The sequence below is a fragment of the Benincasa hispida genome, chromosome 10 (assembly GCF_009727055.1).
Source record: "Benincasa hispida cultivar B227 chromosome 10, ASM972705v1, whole genome shotgun sequence".
NCBI lineage: Eukaryota > Viridiplantae > Streptophyta > Magnoliopsida > Cucurbitales > Cucurbitaceae > Benincasa > Benincasa hispida.
This window is the reverse complement of record NC_052358.1, coordinates 49877109-49899076: the sequence shown is the minus strand read 5'-3', so window position 1 is coordinate 49899076 and position 21968 is coordinate 49877109. Positions and strand designations below refer to the sequence as shown.

The window sequence follows — 21968 nt, the reverse complement described above, 5'->3', positions numbered from 1 at the left end:
TAGTGACTCATCGAAAGAGAAGACAACCAAACTTCACCCAAAAAGAGTCGCATTCCTATCGAAGCTATAAAAGAAGAAACAAGACTCATAAAAAGAAAGGCAAAAAGATGACACAGAAGCCTAAGCCAGCTAAGAAAGAAGACAAGGACTTCCCTCAATTCCGACGGCCGAAAACTTCGGCAGAATTTCTCCCAAGAAACTTTCTCAATAATCATCAGAGAAGGTATCAGAAGTTATTGCATGTTACACTGTCGGCATAGTGGAAGTCGACAACAATCATGTGACTGCTGAAGAAGTCAACGACTCAGAAGAAATGAAATAAAGAACTTCTATCTTCGATCGTATTAAGCCTTCAAGTGCTCGATCTTCAGTCTTTCAAAGATTGAGTATCGCCACGGTAGGAGAAGAAGACCAATGTCTAACGACTACTTCTGCTCGAACTTCAGCCTTCAAAAGGCTAAGTATATCCACATCAAAAAAAGATCAACCTTCAATATCTGCTTTTGATCATCTCAAGACAACAAGCGATCAACGTAAAGAAAGGATGAAAATCTTGAATCCAACGTCATTCCATGAAGAAAACAACGACGAAAAGATTCACAGTCGTGTACCTTCACGCATGAAGAGGAAATTTTCTATTGACATAAGTATAGAAGGTTCCTTGATAGTGAAGCCAACACTCATCATATTGACAAATCCTACAAATAAGAGGATAATCAAAACCATGATGAAATAAGAGCTTCTGATGTTTAAATGAAGAAGCTCCTCATCGCAAGAGCCTAAACTGCATGATGCTCCTAGACCGCATGAGCTTAAAATGTGAAGGGCCCAAAAAAAATTGTACGAACTATATTATGACTTGATCCCTATCATTATAAAGGGTATGTAGGCAGCTTGAAAGAAACTTCAAGTTCAATCTAGTTAAAAAATAATAATAATAATAAATAAATAAATAAATAAATCTTCTTGAACTATATTATGACTTGATCTCTATCATTATGAAGGGTATGTAGACAGCTTGAAAGAAACTTCAAGTTCAGTCCAGTTAAAAAAAAAAAAAAAAAAATTGAACTACGTCATGATTTGATCCCTTTCTTTAAAGATACGAAGGAAACTTAAAGAAATTTAAGTCTAGTCCATCAGAAGAGGTACGACAACCACGCAAATATGATACTACAAGATTGATGTTGATCGTCCCCATTAAGGAATGACACTCCAGATTGAAGATGTTAATCCCTATTGGGGGCAATATAATGGATGAAGAAGTTCATCCCTCGTAAGGAGCTAGCACAGTAAATAAAAGGCATACGCTTGGAATGCACTTCGCTTCCTCTTTGAAATCAAACTCGGATGCTCTTCTATCTTCAAGTTCAGAGGTTTCATCGATGTTTCATCTTCATGCTCAAGTCTGGAGGCTTTTCAATGGCATCTTCATGCTCAAATTCGTGAAGTCGAGCTCAATGTGAAGATTCATCGATGCTTCGTCAAACTCAAGTGCGGAGGATTTACAGATGCTTCAAGCTTAAATGCGGAGGATTCATCGATTCTTCAAGCTCAAGTGCAAAGGATTCGTCGATGCTTCATCAAACTCAAATGCGGAGGATTTGCCGATGCTTTGTCGAACTCAAACACAAAGGTCTCGTCGATGCTTCTCCATCTTCAAGTTCAGAGGCTCCATCGATGCTGCTCCATCTTCAAGTTCAAGATTGGCGTGCATGACCCCACTTCTATCTTTAAGTTCAAGATTGACGTGCATGGCCCCACTTCCATCTTCAAGTTCAAGATCGGTGTGCATGGCTCTGCTTCCATCTTCAAGTTCAAGATTGGTGTGCATGGCTCCACTTCCATCTTCAAGTTCAAGGTCAGTGTGCATGGCTTCACTCCGTCTTCAAGTTCAAGGTCGATGTGCATGGCTCCGCTCCATCTTTAAGCTCAAGATTGGTGTGCATGGCTCCGCTTCATCTTCAAGTTCATGGTCGGTGTGCATAGCTCGGCTCCATCTTCAATGAGTCAATCTACAAAATCATGACGCAGCTTCGCTTCATCTCCAAAGTCTGGCGTGGTTCACTTCATCTTCAAAGCCATAGCGTGGCTTCGCTTCATCTCCAAATTGATGGCGCGACTTCGCTTCATCTTGAAAATGTTAGTGCAATTTCGTTTTATCTCCAAAGTCTAGCGTGGTTCGCCTCATCTTCAAAGTTATGGCGTGACTTCGCTTCATCTCCAAACTATTGGCGCGACTTCGCTTCATCTCCAAAGTCATGGTGCGGTTTCGTTTCCTCTCCAAAATGTTGGTATAATTTCACCCCTTCTCCAAAATTGGTGTAGCTTCGCTTCCTCTAAAAAAAATATGGGTGTGGTTCCACCTCATATGCGAGATCAAGTTTGGTTTGCCAAACTCTACCTCATATGCAAGGACAACTCTGGTCCGTCTGGCTTCACCTTGTATGCGAGATCGACTCTAGCCAACCTGACTCCACTCAAAAGCTTGATGGCATATTCTTCTCATCTTCAAAGTTTGATGGCATATCAATCTCATCCTCAATACTTAATGGCATATTTCTCTTATCTTCAAATTTTGATCAAGGAGTAACATAACAAGGTAGACTTTATTGGGATCCTCCCTAGGGTGAAAGCATGGGAGAGTTGTAAGCCTTGCAGGGCCCCTCCCATGACGTTCAGGATATACGAACGGTGCTACAAGGTAGACCTTATCGGAATCCTCTCTAGGGTGAAAGCATGGGAGAGTTATAAGCCTTGCAGGGCCCCTTCCATAACATTCAGGATATGGCAAACGGTGCTACAAGGTAGACCTTATCGGGATCCTCCCTAGTGTGAAAGTATGGGAGAGTTGTAAGCCTTGCAGGGCCCCTCCCATGATGATCGGGATATGCGAACGGTGCTACAAGGTAGACTTTATTGGAATCCTCCCTAGGGTGAAAGCATGGGAGAGTTATAAGCCTTGCAGGGCCCTTCCTATGATGATTAAGATATGCGAACGGTGCTACAAGGTAGACCTTATCAGGATCCTCCCTAGGGTGAAAGCATAGGAGAGTTGTAAACCTTGCAGGGCCCCTCCCATGACGTGTAGAATATGCGAACGGTGTTACAAGGTAGACCTTATCGGGATCCTCCCTAGGGTGAAAGCATGGGAGAGTTGTATGCCTTGCAGGGCCCCTCCCATGACGTTCAGGATATGCAAACGGTGCTACGGTAGACCTTATCGGGATCCTCCCTAGGATGAAAACATGAGAGAGTTGTAAGCTTTGCAAGGCCCCTCCCATGACGTTCAGGATATGCAAACGGTGCTACAAGATAGACTTTATCGGAATCCTCCCTAGGGTGAAAGCATGGGAAAGTTGTAAGCCGTAGACCTTATCGGTATCCTCCTTAGGGTGAAAGCATGGGAGAGTTGTAAGTCTTGCAGGGCCCCTCCCATGACGATCAGGAAGCATGAACAGGCATACAATAGATAGACCATACAAAGGTCATCCTACAAAAGACGCGGTTGTACACCCTTGAGTTGCGCTTTAGCTCCTACAAAAGAGTAAGGGGACAAATTAGTAAACCTATGAAGAAAAAAAAAAGGCAAGTAAAGAAAAAAAAAAAAGGCAAGTAAAGAAAAAAGAAAAAGAAAAAAAAAAGGAAAAAAAGAAATGTTCTTTAAAAAAAAATGAAAGAAGAAGAGAAAAAAGAGAAAAAGTAAAGATTAGAAGAAGATGAGGGGATGAAGATAATGGAGGGGTTTGAGTTCCTATTTATATTGAGGTTCCTGGTTCCATAACAAAATATGAAATCCAAATCAAATAAAAGATTTGATTTAAAATATTAGATTTTTTTTATCAGATTTCTTAATTTGATTCTATTCTAATTTCAAATTAAATTAAACAAATTTCCTATTTAATTTAATCTTATTAGATTTTGTCCTCAAATTTATCTTCAACAAATTTAAATTGTGGATAAAATCATAAATTAAAATCTGACCATATTCCAAATTTTATTCAAAATAAAAAATTTTCAACATTGAGATTAAATTGCAAATAAAATCTCAAATTAAAATTTGGGCATATTTCAAGTTTTATCCCAAATCTAAATTATGAGACTTTTATGCTTAAGCCAAATTATTAAGGATAAAATCTCAAATTTCATATTCCAAATTTTATCCCACCTAAATCACCAAATCATACTTTTATCCCAAATTATTAAGTCAAATTAAAATTTGGGCATATTCCAAATTTTATCCCAAATCTAAATCATCAAACTTTTATCTTCAACCCAAATTATTAAAGATAAAATCTCAAATTAAATTTGGGCATCTTCCAAATTTTATATCAAATTCATCTAAATTTAGGTTCTAAATCAAGTTGTGGGAAAGATCTAAAATTTATCCCAAATTAAAATTTGGCCATATTCCAAATTCAAGTATCCTATTGAGCGGATAAGAAAAAAAATCATCTTTTATTAAAATTTGGGCATATCCCAAATTTTATCTTAAATCCAAATCAAATTAAATTGGGACAAAGCTCAAAATTTTTCGTAAATTTGGGAATATTCCAAATTTTATCCCAAATTCAAGTTAAACTTATGTACTAAATTCATAGTTTGACTAACACATCAACTAAGGTCAAATTCAAGAATAAATATATTTGGATTTTGATTCCAATTTTATATTTTTCGAGATTCATCGCATAAATCTTGAAAGGGGCATTTGTTGAATGAGAAATTTTAGACCAATCACAAGTTGTCACGTCATTTACTAAATTAATGATGAAATTCCAAATCAGGACTCAATTAGGAGTTGAATATACCCTGAATTGAAGTTGAAGAAAAATTTCGATGACGCCACGTGGTTTTATCATGATCGTTGAATCAGATAAGATTAATTTGACCCAATTTGATATTATTATTTAGGTCAAAGTCCAACTAAGTCCAAAAATATGTTGAATTTAACCCAAATGTCAAATTAGGCCTAAATCTGACTAATTGGGCCCAAAGGTCAATCCCATGGACCAACCAAGCTTAAGTCCAACTAATTGAGCCCAAAGGCCAGGCCCATGGATCAACCAAACTCAAGCCCGTCTATGAACTCTATAAATAGATAAGCTCTCGGGAAAACAATTTTATACTCCAAAGAGCTTATAGGGAATTCTTTACGATCAGAATACTCTCCTTTGAAGATGCAAGCATTCTGAAGACTGAAATCAGAAGACTGAAGTCCTTAGAGAATTCATCAACAAGCAGAAGACTCCCAAGACTCCTGAAGCTGCACTCCTAGAAGACAGAAGATTCTTGAAGACCCAAAGACTCTTCCAAGACTTCTACTTCAAGAACGTTTGATGCTTTTCTTCTTCAAGTCAAGCACATTCACCCAACTGAGAGAGAATCAGAGGATCAAGTACTAGAAATCGAACCACATCGCATCAAATCAACTTCAACATCAACACCACCTTAAGTTCAATCCCACGAAACAAGTTTCTCCGGAAGCCTGTGCGAACACTAATCCTTCAATAAGATCAACAAGCGTAAAGGTCAATCATCCAAGAAGATCAATAAGCCCAAAGGTCGATCATCCAAGAAGATCATCAAGCCCAAAGGTTGATCATCCAAGAAGATCAACAAGCCCAAAGTCGATCACCCAAGAAGATCAACAAGCCCAAAGCCGATCACCCAAGAAGATCAACAAGCCCAAAGCCGATCACCCAAGAAGATCAACAAGCCCAAAGGCCGATCACCCAAGAAGATCAACAAGCTCAAAGGCCGATCACCCAAGAAGATCAACAAGCTCAAAGGCCGATCGGTCAAGAAGATCAACTAGCTTAAAGTTTATAGTTTATTTTGAAAGCATTGTATTAGAGATTGTACTCACTTTCCACAAAATTAATACAAATACAAAGTTCAAGTTCCACGAAATAAATTTCTCTTGGAATCTCGTGCGAACAAATAGAAATGTTACTTCACCTCCCATGTCAATTTCGTATCTATATAAATGCGAAAATATCGATAAATACCGACATATGGATGGAAATTTAATACCATGTCCAAACCAAAATATTTAAGTTAATTTCAAATATTAAAAAAAACACACACTTGACTAATTGAAGATATAAATTTTAGCCTTCATTTAAGATTATGATTTAATTCTCATTAGGTTGGGATATATATTTTTGCTCAACATTCTAACGGAAGACTATATATATTTCAAAACTATATATAGAGAGAGCAATATAGTTTTTAGGAAAAATTACAACTACCATCATACTTTAGGAATGGTTTTTTGCCCTACCATCATAATTTAGGAATAGTTTTAAAAATAATTTCTAAAGTATGATGGTAGTTGCAATTATACCCTTAAACTTTCAATTTTAAATGTAGAACCCTTAAAAACAAGTGTTAAATTGAGTCCTCAAACTTACATAATTGTATAACTTTGAAGGGTTCCATGTTTATCATTTGTGAGTTCATTTTCTACAATTGTTGTAAGTTTGAGTGTCCAATTTTAACACCTCTAGAAGTTTTGGGGCCTATCCTTTACAATTGAAAATTTAAATGTATAATTACAATTACCACCATACTTTAAGCGTGATTTTTGCAATTTGTCTTCATTTTTATTAAAAAAAACAATTCTTTAATAATGCAAACCAAAAATTAACCTCTTAATAATTTTTCCAAAACAATGAATTGACACGTGGCGATTGTTAATTGTTCGCTCACAATAGATGGCGGCCCCAAATTTTTTCCATATATATATTTTCCACTCATATGGATGTAGATACAACGAAAAAGTAGGATCATCTTCTTAGTTCTTTCCATTTGCAAGTCACCGTTACAGCTCCGATCAGGTTTTGTTCGCCGGAAACCATGCCTCAGCAGCCCAAGGTTCTCATCATCGGTGGGACTGGTTACATCGGAAAATTTTTAGTAGAAGCCAGCGCCAAAGCAGGTCATCCAACTTGTGCATTGGTCCGCGAATCTACGCTCGCTGACTCCGGCAAGTCTTCGATCATCGATAATTTCAGGAGCTTGGGTGTCAATCTCGTTACCGTAAGTTTCTTATTCTTTATCTCTGAATTTTTTTCGTTTGATTGTTGAGAATGTACAATACAAGATTACGGAATCGATTGCTGAAATGTGAAATGTACAAGTTGGAAGTGATAGTGTTCCAACTGAATTAGGTCTTTAGTTCAATTCTACGAAGTGAAGATTATCTTTTTGGTTTTTCTGAAACTAATAATGTGCTGATGATCCTTTACGTCCATTCATACTATAATCTTGGGAAATGATAATGTTCAATTTGCTAAGACTCTGAGAAATTGGGGCAGGGCGATATCTTCGACAATGAGAGTCTGGTTAGGGCAATACAGCAGGTTGATGTGGTGATATCCACCGTTAGTCGTGCTTTGTTATCCCATCAAGATAAGATCATATCTGCCATCAAACAAGCTGGTAATGTTAAGGTAACCCTTCAACCATTTCACCACTGCCATTCCCTTACCAAATTTGTTCAATGTTATGCATTTGATTGTTCTTGCAAGGGTTGTAGTGTTGTAGATTGATATAATTAAATATAACATAAACCATCTTAAGATTTTTGGTTGATTAGCGATTTAGAGTTCATAAGGATCTAAGAGTTATTCAGTCTAGAAGAAAATTAGATCTAATCCAAGAATAATGAATCTAAAAGAGGCAAATCCTATAAGACATGTTGAGGATCCGTTGGAAATAGGAAAGACTTTAGCAGGTGACCTTTTTTTTTCATATCTTTGTTTTATCATTTTCAGGATAGAGAAAATACGAATCCCCATCCACTCAATAAACCAAAAAGTTTTTGTTGATTTTTTTTATTTTATTATATATTTTAGGTATTATATATAATATCTAAATATAGAAGACCAAAAGAGTAAACTAAACTCTTTATTAAAATTTAATGGAACTTTAAAGTAATGACATTAGTTGATTAAGTTGTCCAGTTTGAACCCTATAGTATCATTTTCTCTCTCATTTAATATTTTTTTTTAATTTGTTTATCATTCTATAAATTTTTAAGTTCATCAACTTAACCTTTTAGGTTGATTGGTGATTTAACAAAGATACATTTTGTGGGGTTGGTCTTTGCATTAAAAATTTGTTTGGTACAGAGATTTTTTCCCTCGGAGTTTGGCAACGATGTAGATCGTGTTCACGCTGTGGAGCCTGCAAAACGGATGTTTGCTGCTAAGGCTGAAATTCGTAGGGCTATAGAAGCAGAGGGAATCCCCCATACATTTGTTGTTAGCAATTTCTTTGGTGGCTACCATCTTCGCAACTTCTCTCAACCAGGAGCCACAGACCCACCTAGAGACAAAATTAAAATCTTAGGGGATGGAAGTCCCAAAGGTATAGTATGTTGATTTCAATCTCATGATATACAGCTATATAATCCCATGTTCTTGAGCTGTGATTCTTTTCTTTTAATAAAAACACTTCTACATAACATACATATATACACATTGGGCTGGCTGCAACATATGAAGCATCATCATTCATAACCAATTTCATAAAAGGAAACAGGTTTGGTTTTAACAGCCCTTCCTCACACTAGTTTCATTATTCATCTGTGTTCTGTGAAGTGGTTTACAACAAGGAAGAAGATATTGGGACGTACACCATCCGAGCCATAGATGATCCAAGAACCCTCAACAAGATCTTGTACATTAGACCTCCTGCTAACATCTACTCGACTAATGATCTAGTCTCACTGTGGGAGAAAAAAATTGGCAACAGTCTTGAAAGGACCTACGTCTCAGAGGAGGAGCTTGTGAAGAACATCCAAGGTCTGTTGGGACAAAACAACAATTTGTCAATTAATCTACACCGTTTCTTAAATAAAAAGACTAAAACACATTTGTATTGCTAATTTTCTTTTTGTAGAGACTCCATTTCCACTGAATACAGGATTAGCAATTAGTCACAGTGCTTTTGTGAAGGGAGATCATACCAACTTTGATATTGAACCAGCAGTTGGAGTAGAAGCTTCAGAGCTGTATCCAGATGTTCAATACACAACTGTGGAAGAATATCTCAACCAATTTGTTTAGAAATGCCCACCCACCCTCAAACCAATTTGATCTTTACTTTGTTTAATACAGCAGCTCTGCCCTTCATATTTGTATAATGCAAAAATGATGAAAACAGAGGCTTTTGTAGATAGCCTCAGGTTTTTTTTCTTTTGCAGACTAATTCTGAAATAATCTCGTCTTTGATTCACTTCATATCATTCTAACATAGTTCACTATAATCCTCATTTATAAAGTATAAAAGCATGGTTAAGAGTGATTCTAACATAATTAAAACTACTTTATCATTTTTAAAATCATAAAACATGATTTTAATCATTCAACTCCAATTTTGATGATATAAAAATTGCATTTAAAAATATGAAATTAAATAATAAATGAATTTTAAGTGATTAAAAATGTATTTTAAAATAATTTCAAGCGCTTATGTAAAGATGTCATCAACATTTAAAAGTTACAAAGCAACTATCATAATTTCTCTTTCTCTAGTCCCATAAAGTCACTTCCCAATCATCCGATACTACAAAATGCATATTTTTAAGTTAAAACTATACTAAACTTTGATGGTGTTTCCACATAATAGCTTTTGTTGGACAAAGAATAAATATCAAAATTGAATCGAACTGCAAAATTGTACACGAGAGTAAATTGGCAGAATGCTTCATCTCTGTATATCACCAGTTTGGACATTTCCACACATTTTCTTCCATCATTTATTTCCCTTTCTTCCCTTCTTCCCGGAAGCCTTAGCGAATCCGGCATTACCTCTTGGTGCCTTTGAGTCCTTGGCAAATCCCCCCTTAGCTCTTGGAGCCTTTGAGTTCTTTCCCTTCTTTGAACCTTTACCCTGCTTGCTCATTCCATGCTTCCTCGCGTCCTTCTTCATACGTCGATCAACCAAGACTTTACCTTTACCAACCCTGACTTGAACTCCTTTCTTTGCAACCACAAGTTCCTTTTTGGGCCTTTGGGGTACAGCTTTTTTGTAAAGTTGATCAATCATCTTCCTCTTTGATCGATCCGATATATCAGCCTGGTCTGAGATGACGTTTGCCTTCTTACGAACCTTCTCGAGTCTCTTCATTGCAACTCGCTTCTTTCGTGCTTTAGCTTCAGCTACCTTTTTAGCAGGGCGAGCATCGATTTCTTTGAATTGTGCTCTCATTGCCGCAACCTCCTCTTTGGTTACAGGCTTTATCGGTTGACGATGTCTACGCTCCTCATCCAAAAACCACTTGGGCAAGCCTGTGTCATCAAACATGTACTTGTTGTAAGAATCGTCAAGAATTTGCTCTCTTTGCTTTTTCCTCAGCATCTTCTTTGCACATGCTAATATCTCAGCCTTTGTGTCAGGATCTTCATCGTCAGACTCTTCAGAGGATGAACTGTCACTTGAATCTGTAGCCGGGGCAGGGACTACCTCAAATCCATTGTCTGCTTCGTTAGATTCAGTTGAAATTTTGGACTTCTCTCTTGCATTCTTTGGAATATTTGACTTGCCTTCTTTGGAGACAGCAGTACTTTCCTTTGGTCCATCAACCTGCGTATCATCTTCGCTATCCAACCCCTTCAAATCTCCCTCCTCTGCTGCTTCAGCAAAAATATCCTGACTGAACCACTTGTTTGCAATGTCCTCTTGAGTTGGCTCCGCACCATCATCAAGAGATACCATCAGTGGATTTCTATCCGCATCTACAATATTTTCGTCGGAGTCATAATCAGATTGAACACCATCGACTCCATTCTCATCCTCCTGCAGAAATCCGACTCCCAGGTGAGGATAATATTTTCTCAGGAACTGATATATGTTTCATATGACCATTCTACTAACATGGGAATGATGATTGAATTAAGCTAACTATTACAGTTCCTATTTCCAAAGGGAAGGACATTGCTCATATATACAAAAATAGACCAAAAGAAAAACCAAAGTGACCAAAAACCGTGAACTGCATCAGAAAACAAAAGCAAACATGACCAGGGGTCGTACGTCAAATTGAACTAGTTATCAATTATAATTAAAAACCTTTAGCACTACAGCTTCATACCTCAAGCATCTCGACATCATCAGAATAGGCTTTTCTTGCACGTTTCCGCTGCTTTGCAGTTCCTTCCTTTCTGGAAATAAAGCTTTCATAAGCCTGATCCAACAATTCTTCCATATGTTCATCATACCTGAAAAAATAGTATCAGTATGCATCACAGAAATAACAATAAGCAGTCATTACTTCATTATAAAAGTTAAGCAGAATGTTAACTGAATTAAAGCAAAGGGAGGGAGGAAACCTTCTGCGCTCTTCATCAGAATCAATATCACTAGCTGAAGACCCATGGTTTTCCTCGTTGGTCACATCATTTTCATGTTCTCCAAACTCATCATTGCCATCATCATAGTCAGTTGAATCAACAACTCTTAAATCATTCTTACCCTGGTTAATATACAATAGTAAAAGAATTTCAGAAGAAGATACAACATTCCCAATGCCAAAAAAAAAAGAGAGAAATGGATTGGCAGGGAAATGTGTAAGTGAAAGCATACCTTGATGTTGGAAAGAGAGAATAACTCATGATCAACATAACCCTCTTCCATGACATCTAGTTGCGCCCCCATCGCTTTCCTAGCTTTGTCCTTTATGATAAAGAAAAATACCCACGTAATCAGATATTACATGACTAGTGATAAAATACTAGGGTGAAGGCATGGGTCATATTCTGAGATTTTATGAGGTGGAGAAAAAGATTCGACAATGCCAACATTAGATTGATCAGCCTATACTTTACCTCTATTCTACTATTTGATGAAACATGAAATCTACAAATCGGTGGACAAGTCAACTGGAAGTGATTGCAACTTACAAGAACATGCCCTTCCCTTTCCATGACAAATTGTAGCTCGTAGTAATAAGTTTAAAAAACAAAAAAAAGGTCTAGAAATCTACAAAGAGTTAGACACTCATACTGTATTGAGCAAGACCCTAATTCTTTATCCAAATAATATTGTGAATATTAGAATTCCCAAGTGCAAAAATACCAATCAGCAACGAATTTTTCCGTAATAAGCAAACATCAAATTTCAATTAATTGAAACACCATAGTCACTTCTTGTGTAAAAGAGCAACATAAGTCTCTGTAAGCATTAATCCCAAGTGGACAGGAAATAATGAAAGAGAACTCTGCAAGATCACAAACCTTAGCTTTCCTTTTTGCAAGTAACTTCTTTGCCCTTTTCTTCTTCCGCTCCATAGCATATGTCAGCTCCTCCATCTCATTTAGTAGTTTATCATCTTCATCCTGCTTTACCTCATTTTCAGCATCTTTAACCAAAGTGGATGTAGCCTTTAGATTGGGAGATAAGGCCTTCCTTATGTTCAATCGCCACCTAAATGAAGAATGATAAAAAATAATAATAATAATAATAATAATTAATGAATGAATTAAAAATATTTAAAACATATATATATATTCAGAAACGTGAAGTTATCAGAGAATTGTTCCGACAGCTGCATGCAAAATGTGCACACATATACACAACCACCATTACAGTATATCAACCTTTAAGAATTTGCCTTCCTATTATACAAGTAATCTCCAGGTGGAGGGAAATCTATTGCTCTACCACACCTGTTTGATCCTATCAGGTGGAACAAAACGTGAATAAGACTTACCCATAAGCCTAATAATTTATGGCCCCATACAGCTCTACATCTATGGTAGTAATGTAACACCTCCAATCTGAATTATGAAGATTACGAGAAAGGCTACTGAGCCTACCAAGAGAGGCTAATAATTCTATTATTTAGATGAGCAATATTTATGGGTACGTGTGGGGCCAATTTTGTAAAATAGCTGAAGATAGTTCCTAAACTAGTTCATAGACATCTAAATCCATACTACTTAAAACTGGTTCTTAAAGTAATTGAAAAGGATATGGAAACTAAAATATCAATACCATAGGTCCCATTTGGTAACCATTTGGTTTTTTGTTTTTGTTTTTGAAAATTAAGCCTATTTCATCCACAATTCTTATAACGATTTGCATCTTTCTTAATTATAATGGTTGAATTCTTAACTAAATTCTAAAAAGAAAAACAACTTTTTAAAAGCTACATTTTTTAGTTATCAAAATTTGGCATAATTTTTTAAACTATTGATGAAAAGTAGATAACAAAGGATGAAATATGGAAGTGGAAGTACTGTCCATAGGCTTAATTTTCAAAAACAAAAACAAAAAACAAAATGATTACCAAACGAGGCCATAAGAATTCAAATCCCGAGACTTCAATTTTTGTGTGCCTACTGCTTTCAACCAAAACAGGAGCATAGACCAGTAACAGAAAAGTTCAACTTTAGAAGCCCCAAAGACATGATTTATTTTTTATTTTTTGATATCCGTGAATGTTCAGGCCAGCTTCTGCATACCTCAACTAATCTCACGGGAAACCTATTGACCCTACAACGTTTAGGCGTTAAGAAAACTCATAGGATATTAAATTTTAAGTAGGTGACCACCATGGATTGAACCTATGATCTCTCAGCCCCAAAGAAGTCATGATTTAGTCCTCTCCAACATCTAAAGACCGCATTACATCATACACGAGACCAAGGACTTAAACTATAGATTAGTCTATGCTTATAGGAAAAAGAATAATAATAATATTTAAAAAGATGCAAAAATAAAATAAAAAGACTTGAATGCAAGTATCTAGAGGGTGTGAATCTTACTTCAGCAGATGCTTGAAATCTTGCTTTCCCAAGACACGCAAATCATCACAAAGTGCCTTAACCTGTCAGAGTATAGGCATTTAGTGAATAAAGTTCCCAGATGATGATTGGAACCTTCAAAAAACAAATGCTAAATATACAATACCTCTTCAGTTGTTAAATCATTATCCTTAATCGGCAAACAAGCAGGATCATCAAAAGTTATGCAAGTCACAGTTCCTAAAATCTCAAGAGGAGAATCTGACCAGATGAAATTAGATGCAGAAGACACTTTCCGAAGAGTCATATCTCCATCTTCATATCTATTATCACAACAAACATAAAATAAATAAAAAATCCTTCATGGGCAAAAAGATGACACATGATCACCGCTGATCCCACCACTACCCATGACCCAATTCTTATCACTAATACAAATTAAAAATAATTCAGCAACACTTTTTGGTTTCCTCTCTCTATGCACAGACACAGATGAACAATCCTTTCCCAGCATAATAATGAATATAAGCAGTATCCTCTCCCTTTCCCATTCTACCATACTTTGTACCCAAAACAATTGGAAATTTACTGTCTCCAAATAACGCCCTTAAGTACTCATAGAAATCTTTCTAACTATAAATGATTCAATAGTTGCTGGCAATCAAGCACCCTGCTTCTTCGTAATATCTAAATTGTAAGTCAAACATGAGCATGAACAAACATAACATATAAAATATGTCCTTAAAATGAAAATTACCCATCACGATGTCTCTTTTGTTTTGTTCCTCTAAGTACATCCACCACCTAGACACAAAAAAATAATTTGATATAATATATTAACGACGATGATGAATGGACTACAAACTCAGGAGGCAAATACAACACACACATTAGCTACATTTGGATGTAGCAACAATTACCTTCCGTTGGGGTTCGACAGATCCTTGAAATAGGTGTTTCACATCAAGAAGATGAGGATCAATCTTTGCAGGAGCCTTATAACTAAAACCCAAAATATAAATTTCTGCAGATGTAGATCGACTTGCTGCTGGTTTATCAACCTCAACCTTATTAAATAACTGCAATACCATTTAAATGCTAATAAATATCAGATATATAGAAACAAAATGACTATGACATCATATTAGAGTGAAAATTACCTGCTTGAGACAATATAGGACAGAACTGTAATCTTGTGACCTGAAAACCTGAAAATGAAAGAGCAAATAAGCAATCGGAAGGCAGTCATATTTGTGATGGGGAAAAAAATAGAGAGTGCTCGTGACTTCCTGATCCGCACATAACTAAAACAAGATTAAGAATGATCCTATTTCCTTTAGTAGATATTGATAATTGTAATAGCTTAAAATTCTCATTTAAATTCTAAACCCCCAATCTCACTAGTATTTCAGTGTTTTACGAACAAAAAAAAAATCCCAATTGAAATCCTCACATCCTTGACTCCAGAGCAAAGGAACCTAAAGTAAAAAGATGGAGGACCAACAAATTAACTTCACTCATCATGAATGTAACAAATTGCAAACACAACATACAGGAAGATGAAAGAATAAAATTTACTAAACTTGTTTTTGTTATATAAGCAAAAAAAAAAGTATCCTAAGATTTCATATTGAGAACCACGATAGACCAGGGGCTTGCTTGTTTATCAACTAAGTAAGAGAAGAATCAACGACAGATAAACCGAGCGTAAGTTAAGACGACTACCCATTGAAATAATATTTAATACCCAACACCCAGAACGATCACCAAGGAACAAGAACGGACCTCAGAGGATTACAAAACAAATGAATACCTAATATGAAAAAACCCACCTTGGTAACAAATGTGCCCTTCGGAGCCAACAACTGAGTAGCTAATTTAACAGAGTCTATAACCAAGGAATTCTGAGCCATAGCCTCCTGCGCCCAAGCCCCGCCAACATTGGGTGAACCATCGTGCAAAATCAAATCAAAAGCAGCGCACCCTTTGTCACTCATAATCTTCTTGAGCCGGGCCTTACACTCCGGCTTGGTAATATCCTGCTCGATAGCGACAGCACCGCGGACGGGCGCAATGGGAACCAAATCGACACCGACGACGAGGCTACCGACGGGAACCCGCTCGACGGCAATTTGCATCCAACCACCAGGAGCGGCACAGAGATCGAGGACGGCATGGGAGGAGCGGAGGAAGTTGTATTTGGAATCGAGCTGAGCAAGTTTCCATGAGGCACGAGAGCGATAGCCATGCTCTTTGGCAAGGCGATAGTACTTGTCCAAACGATGCTTCCCCTTGACTTTGCCCATTGCCGGAATTGAATTCGGAGTTTTGAGGGATTCGCCGGCGACGCCGCTGTGGGCTTTTAGGTTTAGAAAGAAAAGAAAAAGAGTGTGAGAGTTTTATGGCGTTTTTATTGCTCCTCCGAATAAGCCTCACAGTGGGAGGCGGTTCACTCGGTGTTTAATATTTTTTTATTAATTCGCACAATATATAATTTTTTTTTAATTACCATTTTTGTCCATTATCAAAATTTAAGTGATTTTTGCCCTTTTCAAGGAATTTAAATAAAAATTAGTCCAAAGTTTAATTTTAATCTTTCACTTGCATCAACAACGTGTGAAATTACTGATTTAACTTAAGAATGCACACATTTAGATTTTCGCTCGCGCTTCTTACTCCTTCCCTCTTCTATCATCCTCAATTTGCTCTTCTATACTAATAAGTTTTCTTACTTCTCACTCGCTCTCCTTATTTCTCAAAAAAAAAAAAGTACATATTGAGCCAAAAAAAGTTAAAGAAATTGATTGAAGAACAAGTTGTAGATTAAAAAAGAAGAATGATTAGGTTTAAAGAAAAAACTGTAGACTAGACTTTAAAAAGAAAAAGAAAAAAGAAAGTTGTAGTCGATGAAGAAAGAAGAAGCATGCACTGTCAAAGTGGTACTTTCATATGACATTGACGTTTTGTAGAATGCCAAAATTTATTCATTTTCAAACTCAAAGCTAATTTTCATTTGGGTCCCTTCTATTCAATTTTCTCAAAAATTAAGTACATATCGGGTTCTGGCACTCAAAATCAGGGGCACTCATAAAAACAAAACATCCAATTGTGTACAATTACAAATTTTGATGCATCATCTATTATGGGTTTAACAACAAATTCGATATCGATGATGTATCAAAATTTCCTACATACTATATACAACATTGTAATCGTATGCAAGGGTGTTTTGTTTTTTGAATGGGGTCCTTTGATTTTGAGTCTTCGAACCCATTGTAGGTTAAAGTTGAACAAATTTAAAGTATTAAGACCAAAATAATATTTTTACCCTTTTTTCTATGAAACATCAATGTAAAGGTTCAACCTCAAGAAAATGAGTAGGTATGTACACGTTGATATAATACTTATTCTAAATATTATTACTTTTACATTCTTTTAAGGAGGATTTCAAAAATAGAAAATAAAGGAAACTATTTACACAAAATAATAAAATTTAATCTTATTTTATAGAAGTTAATAGAAGTCTATCAGTTTTAGAAACCGATAAAAGTCTTATCATTGATGCAACGCTCTCAATATTTTTTTATTATTATTATTTCTATAAATAATATGACATTTTTCTATTTATGAAAATTTTCCTTCTTTTAATATAAAATTAACATAGAACTCAATACTCACCTGGCTTATAAGAGTAGTTGAGTAGATATGACATTAATTATTATCTCAAGATGACCATTATTGAACTAAAAGGAAAAGAAAACATAGTTTAGGAGTAAAAGTATTTCTATTTCTTCTATGGTCTCACTCATACATCATACTCTCACCTACACATGCTAGGTAATATTTTATTTCTTAATGTAATTAAATTTCTAAGTTAACAAAAAAAAAATTATAAATGCTAATTGACACATAACTCATCTATTAACAAAACCCCACCCACCTAGATGTCCAAAAAATTTACATAGACAAAGGCCATGACAATCCCTGATTGGGATCCAAAGGAAGCTCGCTCTTAAATCGACTACTAAATAAGAATACAAGGCCTAGATATCGAAAAAATATACATAGACAGAGGCCATGACAATCATTGATTGGGATCGAAGGGAGGCTCGCTCTTAAATCGACTACTAAATAAGAACAAAAGGCCTACATGTCAAAAAAATATATATATAGACAAAGGCCATTACAATCACTGGTTGGGATCGAAGGGAGACTCGCTCTTTAGATCCGCTACTAAACAAGAACAAAAGGAAAATGGAGGTCTAATAGATGCAGAAAGATGTTCAGTGTACTTGCTAATGGCCGAACCGGTCACCTCACCTAAGAATCTTCGACCATCGAATAGATCAGATCAACATCCGAATGTTTTTGGTGCCAGGTCTGACCCAAGAGTGGCCTTGCTTTGATCCCTCCAGTGGAAATGGAATGAAGAGAAGATTTTTTTTCATACATAAAGTCTTTTTTTTTCGTTTTTGGCTTCATAATTAGACAATATGTTGCATTTACTTTTGGATATGCATGTTAACCCATCCATTAACAAAATCCAACCCTCCTAAAATTCTCGCTAAAAATTGTTTCCCAATATATCTATTTTCTTTCCTCACTTTCTATAATGGCTAGGCAGATAGAATACTCTCAACATCATCATCAATGGCAACCCAGAAGTGATTGGGAAATTCTACAAGAATACTGCAGGGGCCAGGGAAAAAGGTAGGAAGATGAATCAGAAACAGCAAACAAAAAATTCAAATGAAGCCCTGCGAACTGAACAGATCACGACGTGTATTAAACTGAGAGTTTCTACAACAGCAGTTCTTCAGTTATCATAAAGGATTTGGCATAACCATGTCCTGTGCCTCATCAATGATTAAATCCATAAGCAATCTTAACTACAAGTAACTTCAATGAAAAAATTTTCTGCTACTGTGAATATCAAGTCTCTAATTTCTCCCCCAATTCAGTACTTGTACTAATTGCTGCAAATAATAAGCCATGTATCAATCGTCGTTGGAGATACCGCTACTTGCAGAAGGTTTCTTGCCACCATACTTCTGCAAAATATCAGAAAATTTTACTTAAACAATTGTTTCCTCAACAGGAAAGACTTGTCAAAAGCAAGTCTAACGACTATTAAGTACATTTGTAAGTCACGACATTAGAAGGCTGGAGAAAGGTCAACGGGACAGAAAGAAACAGTGGCGTAATGCATAAGAAGTATTTGACAAGTCACCTGCTTTCCAAAACTAAATGGTATGTATTTGTACTTGATCATATGTGAAATCTGACGCCTCATTGTCAGGACAAAAAGGACGATCCAGTAACAAAGTAAAATAGGCCAGAAGACCGGAACATCAAATATGGAAAAGAAGGTCATAACAAAGGCAATGCAAAAGGCCTTTGTAAAAGAGTACCTACAAACACAAATTTTCATTTCTATGAGAAATAAACAAAAACTTAATAACTTCAATAAGAAAAGGTGTTAATGTGTTGGACAAGAAGTTGAACACCGAATAGTGCAAATAGTAATCAATTGAAGATTCAAATTCAATTAACAGAAAAGAACTACATAAACACACAAGTAAAACTGTGCTGTAACAGTATCCATTAATCAACCATGAAGCGAATATTAAGTATTTCTAAAGTCTAGCAAAATTCCACGATAAGAAATTAGAAAACTCATTTACCCACGTTTCACACCCTTGCATGATTGAAGGGGATGGCAGAGCTCTTCCAAAAAGAATTAATATAAGAAAGGGAGAAAGTTCAAGGAATCAAGGGAAATCTTTCTGTTCGTGGGTATAAACTGGAAGAAGCTTAGAGTAAGGCCTTTCCCTTAAGGTGCAAACTGGAGGAGCTATTATCTTGTTAACATGTTTACGTCATTAAGCCTCCAGGCAATATTTGAGATAGTTACACAACAAAGAGGTTAATATTTTAGAACCATTGTCGTACTGAGTGACATCTATAATGTCAAGGAACTTTCTCCAGCAAGAAAAAAACATTGAAAAAAAAAAAGAAAGAAACTGAAACTAAAATGGAAAATGGATAAAAGGTAAAAAGAAAGTATTAACCTACACTACATAATAAGGCTAGATGAGACCAGGTTCCTCTAAAGAACATCCAAATTTCAATGAGAACCGATAATTGTTTCTTTCTGTCGTGTTTAAATTACAAAGTCACAGGAAAAACCTCTTCTTGTTCCATTACAAATTACTTACTAATTTTTGAAATATCAACTAAGTAACTGGGGGCGGGTGCAGGACAATAAGCCTGACCATGTGGATTCAGGATGCCAAGATTGCTGTGTGCATAACAAGCAAAGCCCATCAACAAGCACCAAAAAGTAGTGGTCACGATGGACAAGACAAAAACAAACAAGATTACTTGATGCATACAGGTTTTTGCACGACATAACCCAACTATGCACACCTCACTCTAAGTTTCCTCCCACACCACACCCTGTGATTTTTCCCCTCCAAAGAACCAAAGCCAACCAAGTTTAGACAAGTTTTCAGTACCAGACTTGGACATAATAGACAAACAGGATACTGAGAATCAGATTTGTAATGAAGAAACAACAGAAAAGGCAAACTTCAAAGTTTACCAACCAAATAAAAACATGCAAATAATGCAAAAGCTCATAAATGAAATTCCATAGTTACCAGAACTTAAATTCTGGAAGTCGGCGGACGAATGGCTTGAATTCATCTGAACCTTTAGTAGGCAGCAAAGGACCATCTGAAACTTCCATCTCTGGGTCAACCAAAGGCGACAAAAATCCAATCAACAAATTGAGTATATAGATACCCAGACCATAAGAAACAATGTAGAACCCTTGCACATAGAAGACCCTCAAAGCATAAATTGCCACTACAAAGATGGTTCCAATCCATCTGTAGACAGTATGTGGGGTAGTCTTATCCAGATAATATTGATAAAGCCTTGAAATATCATGTTGCCACTGGCTCAAGGGTGCTGCCGCTGAGGCAGCTTCACCTCCTATCCCGTCCATTGAATATTAAAAAGCTTCACTATCTGCATATGACCCATACAAGTTATTCAACTTCCTGCACATTTTGCATAACATTCACAAAAAATATGCATGTTGATTATCCCCAAAAGAAAAATTATGTTATATAAAGAATCCCAATACATTGAATGTTCGGGATCCTGGAAGCAAAAACCTTCAAAAGGCTTCCACCAAATTGCATGCGATGAACACTATCCAAGGCTTAGTCCATTTAATCGAAACATAAACACCAAACTAACATTAGGGTTCTACACAAAACGCTTCTTCCGTAGTTAGATCCAGAAACGAACACACCCCACAAATCTACAATCAGAAGAAATTTCGAAAGGAAACAGCATCCCTTAAATGCAAAACAATACAAACAAGAGAAGAAACGGAAAAACATCCAAAAAAGCTAAGAAAGTGAAATTCATCCTCAGACAAAGGCAAGATTTACAAATCTAATTAAACCCCACATCAAAAATTTCAACATTGGAAAAAGGGAAAGAAACGATTCATGAGGAAAAAGAAAAATGGAACGAGTCACTTACGTTGGAGTAAGCTTTGAAAGCTGAATGAGTACGAAAAAATGGAGATTCGAAAGGTAAGGAAGCGAAAAACGAGCAGATCTGCGAGTTTTGTGGGACTCTGGTTTTTCAATATTAATTTTCTAAATTTCGAATAATATTCTTTGTTTGTTCCACTTCCATCTATGAGAACGAGAGAAAAAGGTAATAAAGAAATTCGTTAACACGACGATAACAGTGACGGAATTGAAGACAACACCACTGAAAGATTGGGTCACCCATTCGTTTAAGGAACGGAAGATAATTGGTCTGTCACCTTGAAATTCTTCAACTGCATGTGAGGATATCACCTTCAAGAATATGCCATATCCTATCCCTTTTCTTGCTTGCAGCGGGCTCAGGCCCGTTTAAATCTTATTGGGCTTCTTCAATAGGTATCTATTTTGGGCCTGTTTATTTCATAAACTCCTTCTCCTAATTGACCCTCTCAATCATTTTTTTAGAATTACAATGGGTAGCACTTTTAGCACTAATAATTAAGTATATAGTAAAACTTTTAAAGAATTTAAAATATAAGTCTATCAGAATGGAAAACTCTAAGAACTAGATCTAAATTTTATTAAATCTGCAAATTCGTTTACATTATGTAAATCTATTAATACTTTGGGCATGATAGTT

At 36.1% G+C, this 21968-nt stretch overlaps 3 protein-coding genes across 4 annotated transcripts; 1 reads left to right on the top strand and 2 right to left on the bottom strand.

The window, feature by feature from the left end:
• Positions 1 to 6771: 6771 nt before the first annotated feature.
• LOC120087858 (phenylcoumaran benzylic ether reductase POP1-like) lies at positions 6772 to 9248 on the top strand. Its single transcript, XM_039044822.1, has 5 exons — positions 6772 to 7041; positions 7320 to 7454; positions 8136 to 8373; positions 8607 to 8810; positions 8908 to 9248. The coding sequence occupies exons 1-5, from the start codon at positions 6859 to 6861 to the stop codon at positions 9072 to 9074; spliced, it is 927 nt and encodes a 308-aa protein (XP_038900750.1). The 5' UTR covers positions 6772 to 6858; the 3' UTR covers positions 9075 to 9248.
• A 247-nt stretch (positions 9249 to 9495) lies between these two features.
• On the bottom strand, positions 9496 to 16195 carry LOC120088311 (adoMet-dependent rRNA methyltransferase spb1). The gene is made up of 11 exons (XM_039045520.1): positions 15587 to 16195; positions 14915 to 14962; positions 14675 to 14833; positions 14512 to 14558; positions 13921 to 14077; positions 13776 to 13837; positions 12243 to 12432; positions 11593 to 11682; positions 11340 to 11482; positions 11102 to 11228; positions 9496 to 10806 (listed from the first exon to the last, which is right to left on the bottom strand). The coding sequence occupies exons 1-11, from the start codon at positions 16058 to 16060 to the stop codon at positions 9763 to 9765; spliced, it is 2541 nt and encodes an 846-aa protein (XP_038901448.1). The 5' UTR covers positions 16061 to 16195; the 3' UTR covers positions 9496 to 9762.
• Positions 16196 to 18498: 2303 nt separating this feature from the next.
• LOC120087626 (protein RER1A-like) lies at positions 18499 to 21517 on the bottom strand. Of its 2 annotated transcripts, none has more exons than XM_039044465.1 (4): positions 21315 to 21517; positions 20417 to 20785; positions 18985 to 19165; positions 18499 to 18805 (listed from the first exon to the last, which is right to left on the bottom strand). In XM_039044465.1, exons 2-4 carry the CDS (start codon positions 20764 to 20766, stop codon positions 18752 to 18754), a joined length of 585 nt encoding a protein of 194 aa, XP_038900393.1. In that variant the 5' UTR covers positions 20767 to 20785; positions 21315 to 21517; the 3' UTR covers positions 18499 to 18751. The 2 variants fall into 2 exon arrangements, with proteins under 2 accessions (XP_038900393.1, XP_038900392.1); XM_039044464.1 differs by having other exon boundaries at positions 20417 to 20789; positions 21315 to 21514.
• Positions 21518 to 21968: the final 451 nt, after the last annotated feature.